The 18,670-nt window shown below is 44.6% G+C and overlaps 2 protein-coding genes across 2 annotated transcripts; one reads left to right on the plus strand and one right to left on the minus strand.

Moving 5' to 3' along the window:
• The first annotated feature begins 10,088 nt into the window (after positions 1–10,088).
• mmadhca (metabolism of cobalamin associated Da) lies at positions 10,089–13,125 on the plus strand. Its single transcript, XM_079296086.1, has 8 exons — positions 10,089–10,139; positions 10,611–10,655; positions 10,913–11,054; positions 11,279–11,496; positions 11,809–11,914; positions 12,009–12,127; positions 12,215–12,301; positions 12,389–13,125. Exons 2-8 carry the CDS (start codon positions 10,644–10,646, stop codon positions 12,605–12,607), a joined length of 903 nt encoding a protein of 300 aa, XP_079152212.1. The 5' UTR covers positions 10,089–10,139; positions 10,611–10,643; the 3' UTR covers positions 12,608–13,125.
• Positions 13,126–14,213: 1,088 nt separating this feature from the next.
• lypd6 (LY6/PLAUR domain containing 6) lies at positions 14,214–15,722 on the minus strand (the record flags this gene model as incomplete). Its single annotated transcript, XM_079296845.1, has 4 exons — positions 14,214–14,387; positions 14,484–14,614; positions 14,738–14,836; positions 15,605–15,722. The coding sequence occupies 4 exons, from the start codon at positions 15,720–15,722 to the stop codon at positions 14,214–14,216; spliced, it is 522 nt and encodes a 173-aa protein (XP_079152971.1).
• Positions 15,723–18,670: the final 2,948 nt, after the last annotated feature.

The raw sequence follows: 18,670 nt of genomic DNA on the forward strand, positions 1-18,670 counted from the left end.
TGGATGCGGTGCGTGCGCCACAAGAATGCAATATAATCCTTTTTTTTTACACCAAATGTGAAGGGATATCAGGTTTAATGCTTCCACATTGGATCTGCATTTTCCAAGCTTGATACGAGATTAAGTTTATGCAAAAATACATCTTTTTTTGAACGGTGACGTCACACAAGAAACAACAAAGCTGTCATCATCTCAATCTGAGTTGTCTGAAAACAGTAGAAAACATTCTTACGTGTCTCATAGTATTCCTGATCATTTCTTAGAAATGAACTGACATATAACTGCAAAATGCTTTGGAAGATTCCTGAAGAGGGCTGCAGACTTTGGTACTAATTATAGGGAAAATGGAGAGAGTGTTCAGCTGATACACTTTCAATTAACTTACTCAAATGAAGTGCTTGCATAACCTAGATAGCTCTTAGTCAGGGCTCAGTAGGTCAGCTGAACAGGCAGAAATATAATTCCCTGCTTCTTACGAACTTAACGCAGTTGATACTTTCTATCCTGTCTCAGAGTGCTGTCTCTATTTTCCTTTCGATTAGTAAATGCGAAAATGCAAATTCGCTTTTCCACCCGAAGCGAATGTTTATTCCGCCATACCACTCACACAGAATGGAAGTGAACGGGTGGCTAATGTTAATTTCAGTGTGTGAACGTGCCTTCAAGATGTTACGGTGACATTCTATGTTTTTGCATGTAGAAAACATTTATGACATTATTTTAGATTTTAAGGTTTTGTGCATAAATATTACATTTGCGTGGACATAATCCATCAAAAAATATAAAATATTCAACGTGGTGATCATTTCTTCTTAATAAGAAGCCTTCTGTGTCCAGCTGAGGAAGAATGACCGCCACATGAGGCAGCTGCAAGGGGATAAAACCAAATGTTGCATAATGTTTCTTAGAGGAGAAAAACAAAAATCAGCTGTTTGCCGCAGCTTCGGCTGACTTTGACCCAGATCAAAGATCCTTCGACCTCCATCACGCTCATGCATCGGGAAAAGGGCGCTTCACCTCCATCTGTTGGGGGAAAAAGAATCAGAGCCATTTCATATCAGAGCTGGTTTTTGTGTTGCGGGAAACAGAAGAAGCCCGAAATTACAAGGTCAGCAAAAACATGAAGCGACAGCAAAGATGGAAGTTTATCTGCCGGGGGAGGAATGGTGCGACCAGATGCTGCTGCTTCTCCCGCCGGCCCTTGTTGCTTTCGCGAGGCGACAAAGGAAAGCACTCTCACAACAACCAAAGTGCCACGCTGTCGCAGAGAGCGAGGAGGTGAATTCATGTTGTCTGCCCATTACCTGAAGGCACAGAACTGCTGATGCCGGGGCTTTTTGCTACATTGTCGGAGCCTCTCCATCCCATCAGTGCCTTGTCACAACCAATCCAGCTGCTGCTTCTGATAGCTTTCTTTTTCATTTACCGCTCCCCTCTCTCTGCATCCCCAGCCTCTGTGTTTGTTTCGGAGAGGCCATCAGCTTTCAACAATGTCTCTCCGAGGTCCCACCTGTCCTTGACCCTCATCTTCTGCTGCCGATGTGTGCGTATGAATAAGCAATGGAGGGGTGACATTGGTAGTGGGTCGAGTTGTTTAACCTTTGCAGAGCAGAGTGAATGAAAGAAACAACGACTGAATCCTGGTTGGTGCAGATGGAGTCGTAAGATACAGGAGTGGTGCATCGCTGTATTTGTACCCCTAGCTGGGCAGCAGCATGCACCTGTACCTGCGAACACTCATTGTATCTGGATTACAGAGCGACCCTGAATAAGAACGTGTTCGTCTGCTTTCCTCTGTGTGTCCTTCGCCGTGCTTTAAAACCCACGATGCTGCCGCCCAGTCCAGCCGAGAGGCTTTGTCATGTGTCGAAACCAATTTGTCTCCTTCATCCAGCTCCGCTGCCGCACCACGAAGGCGTGGGGGGGGGGGGGGGGGGCGGTGGGCTTAGGGCCTACTGTCTGTCACTGCGCGCAGTGTGGTAATCCACAAGATCGTCCTTTTCTTTCTACTCTGCTGTTGCTGGTAAAGTGGTTATGGCTGTGGTGGTTCTGCCTCCCAGAGATCACTTATTTCGAGTTCCCTAATGCTACCCTGTTCCTCTCCTGTTTACTCCAAACAAAACACATCACCGCCGATGAAAAAGCTTCCCATTGTTCAGTCGTGACCGTTAGCAAAACAGGCCTCGTTTAAGCTGCTCTGGTCAATATTTTTATGTTAACAATGGTGCTTTTTAGCCTCTTCAGCACATTATTATGGTTTTACCGCCCACAGCTTTACTCCTTGGATTCACACATTATTCTCATTGTTGTGGTCTCTTGAGACGATGAAGGTTTCTTGTGGAGTTCAAGTAATTTGTATAATCTCAAAAGGAATTATTTGAGTTTGTTCTGCTCCTGCTGCAGGAGATTTCTGTCCCAAAAGTCACAATTGGATCTCTGACCTTCAGTTTGTCCACTTAACCTCCACAGCATCCGCAGCAGCGATGAGACTTTGCTCGTCTGGCTGAGAATCAGACCGCTCACCATCGCCTGAATCCACCACGGCTCCTCTCGCTCAAAGTATTGATTTTGAACCTCTTCCTCAGGAGACACTGGCCAATTTGGACTCAGTTATGAGTTTGCACCACTGGTGAGGATGTGCCGGTGCCATGTCGAGGATAGATGCTGGGTTACATGTTGAGGGGGAGCTGTGGGAAGATTAAAGCAGGTAGGCCTATTGATCGGGCCGATAGACGACGGTAGGCTGGCCATTGATTGGGCAAACAGCCAATTTTTGACCTCGGAGTGCACTGGCTGAATCGATGGTCTTAATCCAGAGGGAGAACTCACGAATGAGAGGACTGGTCCCAAAATGTCCTCCAGTTTAGCAATAGACAGCCCTTTTCTTTTTCTTTCAATATGAAATGTGTTATTCGTTTCTTGATTTAATGTTTCTGTGGTTGATGAATCTATTCTGTTTCAATGTTTTAATTAATAACTTGCAGATGCTCTTGACTTCGACACGCGTGTCAAGATAATCAGATTCAAGTCCTGTCCTGTCTTCCTGTCACACAAATAACCTAAACGCAGACATTTGTCTGTTCAGTCAAATTCATTCAGTGTGCTCCAGGTCCAGATGGAAGATGTTGACCTTTTGAAATGACTGGTCAATCAATACCATAATAGATACAGGTCATCTCTTTGCATATTCATGAGGGGCCCAAAGAGTGGAGGAACAGGGCCTGCATGACATTCATATATTTTAGCCGAATGTAGTCTTACCATTGTATAACAATTAATGCACATAACATTTCATAAAATGGCTTTAGAGTCTAAAATGAGCATTGTGCGTTGGGCTTACCTGAGTAAACTTCCTTCGTTTCTACCTGACAACAAAAGGGCATTATAGAAAAGCCGTTGCACGAACCTGGATCGCCGAACGCACCATCCTGATTTCCCTCCACCTGTCACTGGCTTAACAGCTGCAGGGAATTTAACCGGCACGCAGGTTGCTGAAGGTAACATGAGCGGATCAGAGATACCCCGCCAAATTAGGTCAGCCCTCGTCGGATCGTCGCCCCCCCGTCCGATTGGGCGAGGTCAGCGCTCTCACCTTGTCTGGCGCGTGCACGTCCCTGCACCGGACGCCGAGCGAAGCCAGGAGACGAAAGGCCGCCGATCGCGGAGCAATGTGGCCACGCTTCAACGCTTCGCTGCTGCTAACGCCGCCCGCAGACTGGAAAGCACGGAACCGAGTGAAGTGTGGCGGCGCTCCGGGTTTATGGCGTGCGAGTCATTAAAAAGAGGAAAGGACGTGTTTTGATATGTCACAAGGCTTTTTATCTAATGATGCTGCAGAGCCCCGGGAAGAGGTTAGCCTTTAAAGTTTTTAACCACATACTGTGAAGTAATTCAACATCTGCTGGATGGATTTGCACTAAATTGGGTACAGACATTCATGGTTCCAAGATAATGTATTAGACATTCATGGTACCAAGAGGATGAACCCTTTTGACTTCTGTGATCTCTTGACTTTGCTTCCAGCAGGTCAAAGTTTTACCTATCCTGTAAAATATTTCAACATCTGCTGGATGGATTTGCACTAAATTTGGTGCAGACATTCGTGGTTCCCAGATGATGTCGTCTAGAAACGTTGGGGAGTCCTCTAGCATCCCCATGAGGTTGGCCTGTGTAATACGTTGGTTTATGACTGCATGAACGTGATATTTATATTGGCCTCGTTTGTACTTGGTGTTTCTTGTGTGATTGGTGCTTATTAGCAAGCGTTAGCATGCTAATGCAATAAACCAAGACGATTGTAAACATTATACCTGGTAAAAGAAAATGAATGAATCCATGGAAACTTGAGTTTAAATCCTTTTGTAAAGAAGTAAAATTATTCTTTTCACCAGCATTCTCTTAGACCTATTATTTGACCTGAAATGCAAACATGTGTTGAAGACTGTAAGGTCCCTGCGACTCTTGACCTTTGAGAGATTTATGTGCTCATGTGGTCACTCATTGTTTCGCAAAGGTGCTTTGCCCCTCGGCACGGCATCATGCTGCTCCGTGTAATCCGACCATGAAGAGTTAAATCAGCCCGGGGGTGCCTGATGTGTGATGAACTCATTTGGATCCCCTCCAGCTGTCAGCTAGGATTATCCCAGCCTCCTGTATAATCGTGTTAGTCAGTTTCCTGGAGGCTAATTTACGCCTTTAATAGTTTTAGCGCTACCTGGTTGGTGGTGACGGCAAATGTGTGTCACCGGATGCATTTCACACGGTCTTTCCTTCTAGCTGCATAACCTCTCTGAACAAAACAAGAAGAATTATTTATCAGAAATAACCCTTCCTGCCTATATGTTGCATCGGCTCTCTATTGTCTCACCGCATGTGGTCTATGTAGGTGGCTCACGGGCATGATGGCGATCATCAGAGCGTGTGACAAAGCCAAAGCGACGGCTGACATGAACACATCAATACACATTAGGCCTCACACTGTGAACTTGTTCAGCTTCTTGCTCTGATGTATATGCACCCTCTCGTGACATTATTGTCTTGAGGAAAATGGGATTTTGTTTCTTCGATAAGGAGCTCTTTCATCCTCCAACGGGTCGATAAACAGCAGCATTGTACTCTGAGATTAGCTACATTACCGCTGGGCATAGAGTGTGAAAACCCGCCCCCTCTATCAAACTGCGTTAGAGTCACAGTGCCGTCGCCTTTTCGCACCGAGTTGCCACCCTCCCAGATCTGACAGGGATTGTGATCTCCTGCTGTTTTGAATGGAAACTGAAAGCACAGGTTAGCAGGGCATTATGAGCCGTGGCATCTCCGAGCCCCATCCACACCCTCTGCGCACCACGCAGTCATCACAATGCCGTCTTGTGTCATTCAGCCTGAAGGTGGTGGATGGGGTTCCTCGCATGGGCCACACTGAAACAATGCTGTATTCCCATTGCTGCATTCCTCCGATTTCTCAAAACACATGAAAACATGAACCAGAACCACGTGCATGATTCGATGTCGCAGTTTGATCAAGTCGTTTGAGCCACCTTAAGAAAGAAAGTAACTTTGAGAAGCTGGTACTCACCCGCTCCTTTATAAACACACTGGAGCCATGTTGTCTCTTTTCATTTTCTTTCTCAGACATGACAGAAGTTGGGTATTTTTACACACTTTCAGAGAGCTTTTCCCCGTCGACACCGCACACACTGCTGCCGTAATCCGAACAGACAGTGCTGTGAGACGGTGGCGAGGTTCTGCGTGCCTTCAGAAATGTCACCCTTCCTCTCGTCGCCGGGAAATGATGAGCGCCGACGCGCACTCACACACACACACACAAGATGACGTAGAAGTTTTAGTTACACATACATTTCTCGCGGGCTTAGCTGATCCGGAGGCAGTGGTAATCTCATTGGCTTGAGTTGAAATGTCAGTGGGTGGGACTTTCCAACGAAGAAGATGTTAGATGAAGGCCTGGTTAAAAGGCAAGAGACAAGAGACGGGGAAATAAGCACTTTGCTCCGTAAGCTTGCATTCATGACATGTAAAGATATGTAAAATGGCTTAAATGATCAGGGTGCCACAAGCTGGAGTGGCCTTATATGCAAACTGCGTAGTAATTATCTTCCTCATAATTACTACTCGCCTGAATTTGAATGAACCCCTTGCCGCATAAAGGAGCTGCTGCAGGTATGACGTCCGTGTTAGTGAACAAAGTCCAAACTGAGCAAACAGCGATCAGGGATCTCAGGGATTCGCCAGCATATCAGGATCTGCCATCAACTACCAGCAGTCACTGGGCGAGCGTCAGTTGGGGCCAGTGGTGCAGCTACACCCTGGGGCCCGTTACACATCTACATCATTTCATGCGCACAGTGCAACAGCAGACACACACCCACCGCTACCTCATTAGTGACTGCAGCCCCCCCTAGGCTCACAACCGGGGGAAAGGCCCTAATTGCACAGTTCAGCAGCACTGACAGCGCTCGGGGCGGGTTTTTTTTTTTGGAACAGACTTCGACAAATGAGCATCAGGTGCGAGCACCTACAGTAATATTCTGTTATTCCCTGACCCCGGCTGTCACGGTTGTAACCGCCGAGTTGAGCTCATGCTAAGTCCCTGGAACTTTCTGGGAGCACCGAGGGAACAAGTCAAGACTCCGTCCACTTTTTGTGATTTTTCGAGCGTGAATGTAGTCGCCAAAAGTAAAAAAGCTAACGCTAGGCTATAAACGAACTGCACCATGGTCACCATGGTCATGATCGCGAGACTATAAAGGCGGACGAGTCGGCGTGATGACATTTTGTCGTCTTACTAGCCGCTCTTTAGCAACATGCTAGACATCAGCATGTTAGCATGCTGCCGGTAGCATTTGTCTCAAAGCACTGCTTTTCCCATGTGGAGCCTCACAAAGCTGCTGGCATGGCTCTTCTTGTTGAACCACCTTGCCAGTGTTTTGGTAATAATAATCAATAATAATCTGCAGAGAAATCATCTCTGCAGTGGTTTATTGCACTTGCCCGAGCCTCTGTGCTACTTTCTTGAGATATTATCACACTTGCACCTGGTGCTTATTTGTTGAAATGCATTCCAAAACGCCCTGAGCGTTGTCAGTACTGCTGAACTCTTCAGTTATTCTCCGCGCGCGCAAGCCTGGGGTTTACAGCCACTAATGAGGGAGGGCCGTTTTTGAGCCGTTATTCTGAATTCACATAATCATGCATGTTTCAGGAGGGGGGGGGGGTGTTCATGCATTTTGCATCAGTGCCCACTGTGACCATGTTCACCAAGTTTGGTCAATCAGGGAAGAAAAATGGATATGGGGATTAATATTTAAAAGATTAACCCCATCAATGACATCGGTTTACAGGGTAACAACCTATAAATTGCAGTTTTAAATATCCCACCCTGGAGAGGCGTAGATGTGGTCGTGATGCAGTGGCAGCAGAGATTTGATGAACAAGAAAAACACACAAAACACAACCCGGCGAGGTCATCGGATAATAATTGAGAGCTGGAGAACCGGATAGATGAGGAAATGAACATGGTAATTCTCTTCCTCCTTGAACTTCAGCTAAAAGCTTCTTTATTTTCTGAAGTTCACATCGATGTCATCATAACAGGATGTAGCCTCGTAATACATGTGAAAGACTACATAAATACTTTGTCGCATGGGAGTGTCACAGGTATTGTCTTTGTCCTTCTCGTTCGTAAGTCCGTGTGAAAATCACGGGCTGCTGGGAAATGTGGACACCAACTTGTCCAGCCTATCATAAAGCAGTATGCTCATTGGAAAAAATTACAAAACATAAGTAATAAAATGGAGGAAAATCCCCCTGAATATGCTGTTTTTTGCCATTTACCAAGATTGAAGTTTTTCTCTTTATTCAGCTAAAAAAGCACCGTGGTGTTAGCAGGCAGTTGGTGGCCAGATGGTGATGCTCCGCAGCAGCTGAGAGCCTGTAGACATGTGTCTGGCTGTTTCAATGATTAAAGATGTGACTGCTAAACAGAAAAGAGACTTCTTGGAACCATCATCGCTCAAAATGAAATTATTGTTGCACATTAAAGAAATAGTTGTGTGTTTTGGATCAATGTGTTTATTTGCTTTCTTGAGAGTTAGATGAGAAGATTGCCGCCACTCTCATGTCTGTCCGCTAAATATGAAGCTACGGCCGGGAGACGGTTAGCGTAGCTTAGCATAAAGACTGAAAACAGAAGGGAAACAGCTAGCCTGGCTCTGTCCAAAGGTAACAACATCACCCAACCAGCACCTCTAAAGCTCACCAATAAACAAGTCATATCTTGTTTGTTTCCCGAAGTCTTGTGATTACGGGAGGATTTCAGGAAGAGAAAGATAAAGGCACCATCTGGAACCGAAAATGGTTCTTTAGAGTGATGCCATAGAAGAACCATATCTGGTATTCTTAGCGAGGCCCTTTAAAGATCTTTACACGTGAGCTCCGGGGTTCTACATTGAAGTTGTGTGGAGGTGGTGGCAGGTGGGAAACAGAACCAAAACCTGTAACTCTGCAATCCTGATAGGTTTGTCCTCCTCAAATGCTGAGAGATGGGATATCGGCCTTTTAATGGCTCTCACTACGTCAACAGTTAAGGCAGTAACTAGAGTGCTGACTTGAGCAGGCATAGCTCACAATGTGTGGAGGGCTTTTTTTTGACAGTGGATGAAATGTTTATAGAAAAGTGCTGATTCCAGACAAGATCCGATGTGGCCTGACAGCGCGGCGATATGAGACCTGGAGTGACTCATGGCTCTGTCTCGAGGTCTCGAGGCTCCGCTGAACTGAGGAATTCCAGTCGGAAAACCAGCTGTCCAGGAAAAAAAGGGTTTCATCGAAACAATTATACCGCACCATTACTTTTAACTGAGCAATGGTAAGTGCATGCTGGTAGATAGGCTGAAACATACTCTGTAAATTGTGTGTGTGTGTGTGTGTGTGTGTGTGTGTGTACGTCCCACAAGGGCTCCGTCTAGGGTGGATGCTGCATTGCTGTTACAAATGATCCTGTGGGAGATTGGCTGACAGCCGAGCCCTGTGCGGTTCCACATGCCTCCTCCTCATCACACACACGCACACACACACACACACACATGGGGTAAACTCACACTGCACATCCTGTCAGTTCAGAGAAAATGTCACTCAGCTTGACCGAGTCAGCTGTAAAGAGACACGTCCACGCCAGCAAAACGCACTTTCGCTGTCCTTGCCCTTCACGACTTCTGACAGCAAATATTACTGTTCTTGCTGGGACAATTCCTCTTTTCTACTTTTTCTAAAAACTTTATTGATCAAGGGAGGGGATTTTTTGCTGAGCATGTGTGCCGTTTCTTCTCAGTTTCCCACCTGGGAACCACCCAGTGCGAACCCAGTCTTTGATTCTGTACATTATTGAGGTTTGTAGGGAACTTAAGTGGAAATGTGATTAAAGCACTTTCCCTTGCCCAGGATGTCGTAATTTACACAGGGGCCTGACATCGCAGAGCACTCAGGTGTTGATATACTGTATATTGGTATTCTATCTGACAGCTGTGACGTCCTCAATGCAGCTGCGCAATCAGCTGCCACACCTGGTATTAATTACCTGCTGTTTTCTACCTGCTCCTTGTGATTTTTATAGAAACCCCGAAGGCTTGAAACAACCAATATGTCTTCTTTAGTCGGACAATACAATTATCATCAAGCTGGACTATAAATATCAACAAAAGTAAGACTGAGTAACCCTTTTTTATTTTTTATCACAAATAACAATATGGGAGGCAAGCCAACTTGCAATGTTAAAGAGGAGCAGTGGTGCTGTTGTAATCAAATATTTGGTCGTGTAAACTTGCTGCCATCTTGTGGTGAAACATGGTAAAACACGTCCCTTTTAATATCTGATAGCACCGGTAAAAAGGACAAAACGTCCGTGGTATTATATAATAATTATCGTCTCAAAGTAGCACAAATTCACGCAGAGAATGGCGCACATTGAATTCTCGTTCAATAACCCCATTGTCTCTTACGTCACAATGGATGTTGATATAATTGTTATGCAAACTGCGCATGACTTGTTCGTCCCTCATCGCTTCCCGTCGTTGTTTTCGCGATCGGGAAACAGCCCATAGTAGAGTCGCGGACGTGCGATTTCACAGGTAAGAACAACATGTACTTTTCAAGATATAATCCCGTTAACATATGTATATCTATCGTTTTCTGAATCACGTTGTCGGCTGTTTTGTGCAATCGTCATATCACGTTCGGGAATATGAAATACTGCCTAAATCGGGAAAGTGTCAAAGTAAGCTATCAGCTGATCTAGTTATGTGTTAGCAAACAACTCGCTAACGCTAGTAGCTAACGTTAGTTAGTTAGCTGCTTTGAACCCGACCCATTTTGTGACGATGTACATACTACATCCGTTACAAATTAAACGTCTTTGTTACTTGCGAGTGTATGACAGACTTTGACGCTACCCCGTGAAAGATTGCATCATGCCAGCTAGCATGTGTGTTGTAACTAACTCCGGTTAGCAAACTTCAGGTTAGCTAGCTAAAGGTTGTTTTTCAATTTAAAAAAAATACACACAGTCTGAGTTGTCCTCGTTGTTGTTTTGAATCCAACAGGTTAACGTGAGAGGGAGAAGGAGACGAACCACAATGTCCAGCAGTGTAAGTTAATTAACACATGTAATTTAAAATACAGGCAATTTTCCAAGATGTTGCTTATCGTACAAATGACATGCAAAAGTGAAACAATTTAGATTTTTGTTGAATCACTCAAAAGCCGAATTTACCACAACATTTTAAGCGATTCCTAATCGTAAACATGGATCTGCAAGTGTGTGTATCTGAGAGAAGAGGCTGCTGTCCTGTACTTTTCTTAAAATGCTTCCGGCTGTTAACGAATGCCTTTTGCTTCCATACAGGTGCTGTGTGGTCGAGGCAGGTTGGTTCTGTTTCAGACTGCCGGCCATCAAGCATTAGCTGCCCTGCGTCTCGGCAGAACCAGAACCTTCTCTGCTGCAAGCTCAGATGAGCCTTACGTGGCTGTATCCCACACAGACTCAGGTGAGTCGTATAGTAAATGAATTAGTCACCAGTTACTGGTAAATGTGACAGGACTCTGATCTAGAGCTTATGACTGTTGAATTGAATTCTGTTGAATTGTGTCGAGAGACGAGTCAAACATGGCTCCAGACGATGTTCCAGGTGCAGTTCTTCAGCAGCAAACTGAGGGTTTGTCAGAACAAAGGAAAATATAAAGACTCGTATCTTTGTCACGTCCCCTACAGGCCCCAGGACCGTGTGGCCTGACGAGAACATGGGACCATTCGGACCTCAAGACCAGCGCTTTCAGTTACCGGGTAACGCCGGGTTCGACTGCCACCTGGAGGGCATGGAGGACCAGAAGAAGACTCCGGTCCACAGGACGGTGCCGGACGTACTGACGGCCCCAAGCTGCACAGAGAGGCACCAGTTCATACTGGCCCAGTTTGTGAATGAGTTCCAAGTAAGTTTTGTTGAATAGTTTTTGTTTTAACTTGCAGCTACCATGTAAGGAGGTTATCTTGTTGTTTGTGTTTTCAATCATTTATTTGTGATTTTGACAACCTGGGGGGGGCTTAACATTCTCTTGTACCTAGTGTACATGTAATGGTCATTTAACAATACATTTTTAGCCATTTAACCGTCGAACATTTCGATAGATTCTTCACCTGCCAGGTATCTCATTATCAAGTGCAACACATGATATAAACAACTACCGGTACTCAAAACCCTGTGTGTGTGTGTGTGTGTGTGTGTTCGTTCGTTTGTTCGTCAGGGAAACCTCGGTACCATAGACACGAGAGTCCATAAAGCTGAGCAGTACTTTAATCAGACAGAGACCGACTGCTCCATAAATAACTGCCCTGAGCTGCTCAGGAAAGGTAAGGGGCCGTTATTCGGCATCGACACATCTTATACACGGACTCCTCATAACCTGAAGTAACAAAACACTTTGTGTGTGTGTGTGTGTGTCAGATCTTGAGCTCATGTTCCCCTCGGCGCCCACCACCTCCATCACAGTTGTGACGGTCACACAGAGTAACAGTCGGTGTGAGGAGGCAGCAGAGCAGGACAAAGACCAGCTGCTGCGCAAAGTGAGTCCTGTGATATTTCATCACTGAGTAAGTTAAGAGATGTGACGTTGAAACGGCGTACTGACGTGCGGTTTCCCCGAACTGCAGTTCGTGAGCGGAGCGAAGGAAATGTGCTTCGCTCTGTGGACTGCAGGCTACTGGGCCGACTTCATCGACCCCACAACAGGAGCAGCTGTGAGTTGCTCTTGTTTGCAGTCTGGATTTCTTGCATTGACGGTGATTCGTCCTCCCTGTTCACATCGCCTCTTGTTCCCCCGACAGTTCTTTGCATCGCCGTCAAGTCAAGGCAAACTGCGGACGGAGGAGGAACTAAGAGATTTGTGCTTCCACATCGAAGTGTCGGGCTCCTGCACAGTCATTCGCCACATCCTGAGAGGAACGCCTCAGTTTGTGGGGACCGTTTTCACCAACGCACCCGCTCACAGTTCTGCCATCGCGAGACTACAAGGACTTTCAAATGTGTTCGCTGAGGAGGAATAGGCTTTTTAAAAATATATATATTTCCCAGAGCGAAATCCATGCGAGGTGTTTTTATTTATGGTTTGAAGGAGCTTGGATCTCGTTGGTGTTGGTACACGGTCGCGTCAGTGAAAGGTTGTGCAAAGTTTGTCGTACTGTAACAAGGACTTGACTGAGACTCTAAAGTAGACTTGGCTGCTGGTCAACCCGGCTAACCCTGCACGACATCAGGGAGGAACACAAACTCTGAGGCCTTTCAACATGTGACATCTGTTAGAAGAGTTAGTAGCCGATGTTGTCCCTTCAGATGACATCATCTGTGTTTTATGATAATAGAGCCATGGATTTGAATAGAAACGCAGATATCGGGGGAAAAACTTTTCAAACCAACGTGTACCGTGTTTTGTTTCCTCTTATCTGTTGCACATAATTTAAAGACGTGTGTGTGTGTGTGTGTGTACTGGTTGATTTGAATCACGACAGTTGTGACCGTCAGAACTACTGAGCCAATAAAGTGACTTCTCGTCAGGCTGCAGTGACACCGTTTCCTGTAGCGGTGAGTGTGTGCTCCGTCACAGAAGTGTTTCCCAAATGTATCGACCCATTCTAGTACACCGAGAACTGAATTATCCAGATTCATATTTAAATTGTCATAATGGAGAGTTGCCTATACTTATACATGATAAAATATACAACAAAATAAAACAATCATGCAGTGATTACACAAGTATCAAGTATACTTCCAAGTACCGAAAGGAAAAGTACTTATTATGCAGAATGGCCCTTTTCAGATTTGTATATACAATATTGCCTCATAACTTGATTAACGTGTACATTTCTAATGTTATACTGCTGGGTAGTTTAACCTGTATTAATAAATCACAGTGTTTTTATTCATCAAAATTAGCAAAGTAACCTCATGAAATAATGGTCGTGGAGTAAATGGTTCAATATTTGCCTCAAAATGTAGAAGTATAAAGTTGCATAAAATGGAAATACTTAAACAAGTACCTCAAAATTGTACATGAGCAGTGTTTTTCAGTAACTGTATTTCCCACCATTGTCCAAATGAAGATCCAGTCAAGCAGACTTCGCATTGAAACAACCATGTTGCAAATGGCTATCGTACGTTTTCAACGTTCCCAAACATGTCAGTGCGGAGGATATTCATTCAAACACACACTGGATTGAGTCTGGAACAAATGTGGTGCTCGCAGACACATTTTTACAAAACCTCAGAAAATACACTAACATGGCGACAATAATACTGTTACAATTTAGTATAAATATATAAACGAAAAAGCTTCAGCAAATTGTAGAAAGAGGAAGGGAAGGAAACCTAATTTGAAGGGAAGGGATTTTGCAGCAGTGACAGTTTTTTTTTGTCTTATTTGGCAAACCTCACGTTAATAAAACAGTTAATTGCATTTCTGTGAGTTCCGTGGTGGTTTGTGAAACATCCTTACGCAGTTCTAACATCTAATATCAGCTAGATAAAATGAACACGCTAAAAAAAAATACCACGAGATTAGGCAATTTGTCATTGTTCTTCACCTTCAGCAAATATTTACACAAAAAGTGTCCTTAAGTTGGGTCGGACACGCACAGAGATGCAGAGGTTTCCCTCTCAAACGTGTCCAGCTGTAAAGATGGCCATGATGATGATGAAGTAGCTCAGCGTCACAGGAGGGAACCCTCTGCTGGAGCTGGCCAGAGGAGAAGTCGAGGAGAAGACGGAGCTGCTGGCATTCCTCGGCACCAGCACGTTACAGATGTTCCCCTCGCAGCAGGACGAGCACATCTGCCGGATGAGACCGAGATGTTGAGGAGACGTCCTCCTGATTCCGTACAACACTCTTATCTCTTTTCCGCGACATGAGAATCAACCTCCACCTACCTGATGGCCGTTATCGGTGACACCAGCGCAGCCGGTGAACAGACAGTCCTTCAGGGCCACGCAGCGCTTGGTCACAGACACACTGTTGCCATGGTTATCCATCATGTGCAGCGTGCGACAGTATCTGGCATCTGGAAGACATGGCACACCTTCACGTCTGGACTATTTGTTTTACTACTGACAATAAGCAAATGTCTTTGTAGAAGTGAGTGCGCATTTAGCTCAGTGTAGCTGAAACAGACGAGGCGACGTACCTTTTGGACAGTAAACATCTGGCGCCCAGCGGTTACACTCGTAGTTATCTGCGGCTTCTTCACACGTGAAGCACTTGAAGCCACCAGGATGGGGCGTAGCTGTGGACGACAGACGCACACACACACACACACTTAAGTACTCTTGAGTTTGTGATGTCTGATCTGATCACAACATTCAGGATTTGAGTATTTATCAATACAGGGTTTCACTGTTTGAATTAATGCACAATTTAAACACTGATTCAACCAAGCACTTCCCCCACACCCACAGAAAGGCCTTGAAAAAGACGTGACACACTCCAGTCAGCGCGGTCGAGTGGCACCAGCGCTAAAGGGACGAGTTTAAAGGCTTTGCTGCAGGAAGTCTCCGTTAACAGCACTGCCGTTTGGACTTGAAGGACCTTACCAGTCCTCAGACAGCGCTACTCGACTGTGACGGCGGAGCCTCTCACGGAGAGTCCGCTGTTGTTGCTGCTGTATATTGTTTGCGCTTGAGCGCGGAATGTGATGAAACTGTACCTTTGCCAAACCTAGGGGCAACCTCCGGGTCTTAAAGGTGAAGCCAAAGTGGAAGTGCCTTAAACCTGCATTCTTTCTAATGGCCAGCAGGGGGCAGCTCCTTTAAAAATAAGTCTGGTTGTATAGAAGTCGATGAGAACATGACTCTACTTCTCACCTTCAATGCTTCAATGCAGCGTGATGTTCATTTCGTAAATGATGGTCCATTTAGAGTCAAATAGACTATAAAGCGGGGTATGCTTTAGGGCGGGGCTACACAGTGATTGACAGGCCGCTACCATGCCGTTGTTCAGAGCTCAGTTGTACAAAAAGACACAAAGCCGAGTCGGCTGTTCGTTCTTTTCCTACTTGAGGGATGCAGCAGGATGATGTCCGTCATGGAGAAGTCCCGTGACTGGACCGTTGTCAGCCAATCAGCAACGTTGGTCATCAGCAGCACCCAGGCCACTGTTGACCAGGCCTCCATCTTTGGCCCAAAGTTCCTTCATGCACTTTGCTTTGGCACTTTGAAACTCTGTGGGAGAGAATCAGAAATAGGTGGTCTCAGATAAACCCCCAAGAGGAGCACCTTGATACATTGAATATATATATATATATATATATATATATATATATATATATATATATATATATATATATATATATATATATATATATATATATATATGTATTTTTCAAAGAAATTTCGTAGCTGCAGTAAATGCAGAACATGAAAACAAATGCCTGGAAGCTGACATCTAATAATAGCAGGAATTATACAATCTATAAAGGTGATCTGCTGTGTGTGCTGCTCACGCTGTGAGCTCGCTTCATTATTTAAATGTCAAAAGGAACCCCACCAGTCTGCAGACAAAGGACAGGAAGACGTCTATTGTACATATCAACACTTCTGACATAAACATGAGTTATGTTTCAGTTACAAGGCCTTTTTTGCTCTGGGGATTTAAACATTGGTCCTTGCTTGCCAGATGCTTTTTTTCCAATGTCACACTCGAGAGCCAGTGTTTGGTTTGTCCGCTCTGGGCTACCGTAGCAATATGTTGGTGCAACATGCTGCACTCAGTAAAGAGGATATGTAATAACAATAAACGGCTCATTCTAAGCGAATGAAAACAATGATTCTTAGTTTCCGTTGACAATACACAAAATAATGAATATTATATTCCATTTTTGCCGTTAAATCCCCTTCAATCCGGCACACTGTTCCTTTAAGAGGGGGCTTTACTGTTATAAAAATATGTGAGATGATATCTGAGTGGCCTTTTATAAAGATTTATAGCAGTATTTGTTTCTATGCAACAAAAAAAAGTCTCTTAACAGAAATGTAATAAATATTCGATGGGCTTTGGCACATCGAATATTTAGGCTGTATTTGTATGTCTTGACTCCTTCGATAACATCCAATCGTATTCAGCTACATTCCAAGAGGGACACTCTCTGACAAATGCTCTTCTTAAGATTCAATGAGACGTCAGTCAGTGAATTAGACACCAGATGACCTGGTTTTGCCCCTGATCTGAGATCAGTTGTGTTAGTTCAACGTTGACTTCAGATGCCTCCTGCTCCATTTTGTGTTTTTTCATCCCCGGGCATTGTGCTGGCTGTGTGGTTGTAAATGCTTGTTTTCTTAGCATTATGCATGCCCCAATAACATTGATCCGTGTCTTCGCTGCAGACTGAACAACCATACTGTACTATGCTGTACACGGCACACCCTAAAGGCTCCCTCAGCCACATTGAACACTGTACGATAAAGACTTTTACACAATACTTGAGAGGGAAAGCAAATCAGCTGGACGATAATTACTGTAATGAAACTTGTTGTAATTAAATGATACGTTATTATGTGATACAATTCAGGGAAGTCTTTCAATCCACGGGTTTACATTGACTGAGCTCCTGCTCAGAGCCAGGGCGCTGTACTGTATAGCTCATAATGATATTCTGTAAGCTGAAAGGAAAACTCAAGATCAGCTCTCCAGCTCTGAGCTGCGTGAGAGATGCCAGGCCTTGCCCGGAGTAAAACTTGGAGTGCGGGGGGGGGGGGGGATTAGGCCTCCCTATTACAACTGGAGAGGGTTTATATCTCTCAGGGTTCAATCAGCACCGACCAGCTCCTTTGGGTCGCAGCGCTGAAAGAATCTGAAGGAGGGCAGCTTTTAAAACAGGCGATAGAGTTTGCAGATTGTGTCAAAGTCGACGTTTGGAGCATGAGAGGCATCCAAAAAGTTGTTCTGTGCTGTGATTTTGGCTCGGTGGTGATGCAGCCACCTGCACTTTAGTGTCACATTTTGTTCCTTTATCCACAAAAGAAGAAGAACTACGTTTAGACTCTGACTCGTGACCCTGCCTGTGACCTCTTCATACCAGAGGCAAGTCTGGTCTGTCTGCTGAGTCCGACGCTATGAATCAGTCCTCACAAGGCCAGAGGTTAAGCTGTGTTTTATGTAAATATACGACTTAAAGTATTCATAAATATAGACCTGAATTAATAACATGGCAAGTCAATGGGGGAAAAAAACAGCAAATTATTCCCAAGACGCTGCGTTCAAGTGCTGTCAGAGAAAACAGATTTATGGCTGAAAGACACAAATGACCCAAAACCTTGTAAATATAACTGAGAAAGCCATCTCCATCGGAAATCACGCTGCGACCGGTGAAAGAATACAACATTTCAGTCCACCGTGGGTTGCCTTTGAGGTTCAGCCGTTATCGACCAGACACATACGGCAGGAGCTTAACTTCTGTCACGCTGCCGCTCATGTGCTCCGCTTCCACACTGAGGTCGGACATACATGACTGCACCGGAGAAATTCCAGCAATCGCTGCTGGATTCTGCTGTTTGACACTTCACTGTTGACTGGAACACTGGAGTATTATTGTGGTTAAAGTGCAGCCCCCCAATGCACACACAAATACACAGTCTGCACTGTAAGAAAGTAAAAGCATCAAATCGTGCTTGAAGTACCAAACCTGCAGCAGATGTCCCCTTAGTGTTGTATCATCATATTGTTTTCAATTAAAGAGAAATGTTTGGTCCATGAAACGTGAAGAGATTTGTACAAAAGAAAATGTTACAGAGTCAAACATGACGACCTCAGATGGTCAAAAAGTCCCCAAATAATATTTATTTAAGAATGATTATATGAGGAAAAAAGCATGAAAAGCTTCTCATGATCTTCTCAGATTATCAAAATAGTTGTGAATCAGTTTTTGTCTGAATCGACTTATTGACTCATCGTCTCAGCTTTATACCATATTATTGGATTTCTTTTCTTGGATTTCTTTTTTTCATACAGAGTCCTAATGGACAACCACCCTAATCACAATTAAAACAGCCTCAGTGTTAAAACCGCTTCAGTACAAACACTGAACTGCATTTGAGGTGAATCACAATCCAAATCATAATCCTTA

The sequence above is a fragment of the Melanostigma gelatinosum genome (assembly GCF_949748355.1).
Source record: "Melanostigma gelatinosum genome assembly, chromosome: 24".
Lineage (NCBI taxonomy): Eukaryota > Metazoa > Chordata > Actinopteri > Perciformes > Zoarcidae > Melanostigma > Melanostigma gelatinosum.

Excerpts from the sequence above, each read along its gene's own strand:
- mmadhca (XM_079296086.1), top strand. Across the intron at positions 11,497-11,808 it reads AGTTTGTGAATGAGTTCCAA|GGAAACCTCGGTACCATAGA; the intron begins GTAAGTTTTGTT and ends TTTGTTCGTCAG. Across the intron at positions 12,128-12,214 it reads AAGACCAGCTGCTGCGCAAA|TTCGTGAGCGGAGCGAAGGA; the intron begins GTGAGTCCTGTG and ends CCCGAACTGCAG.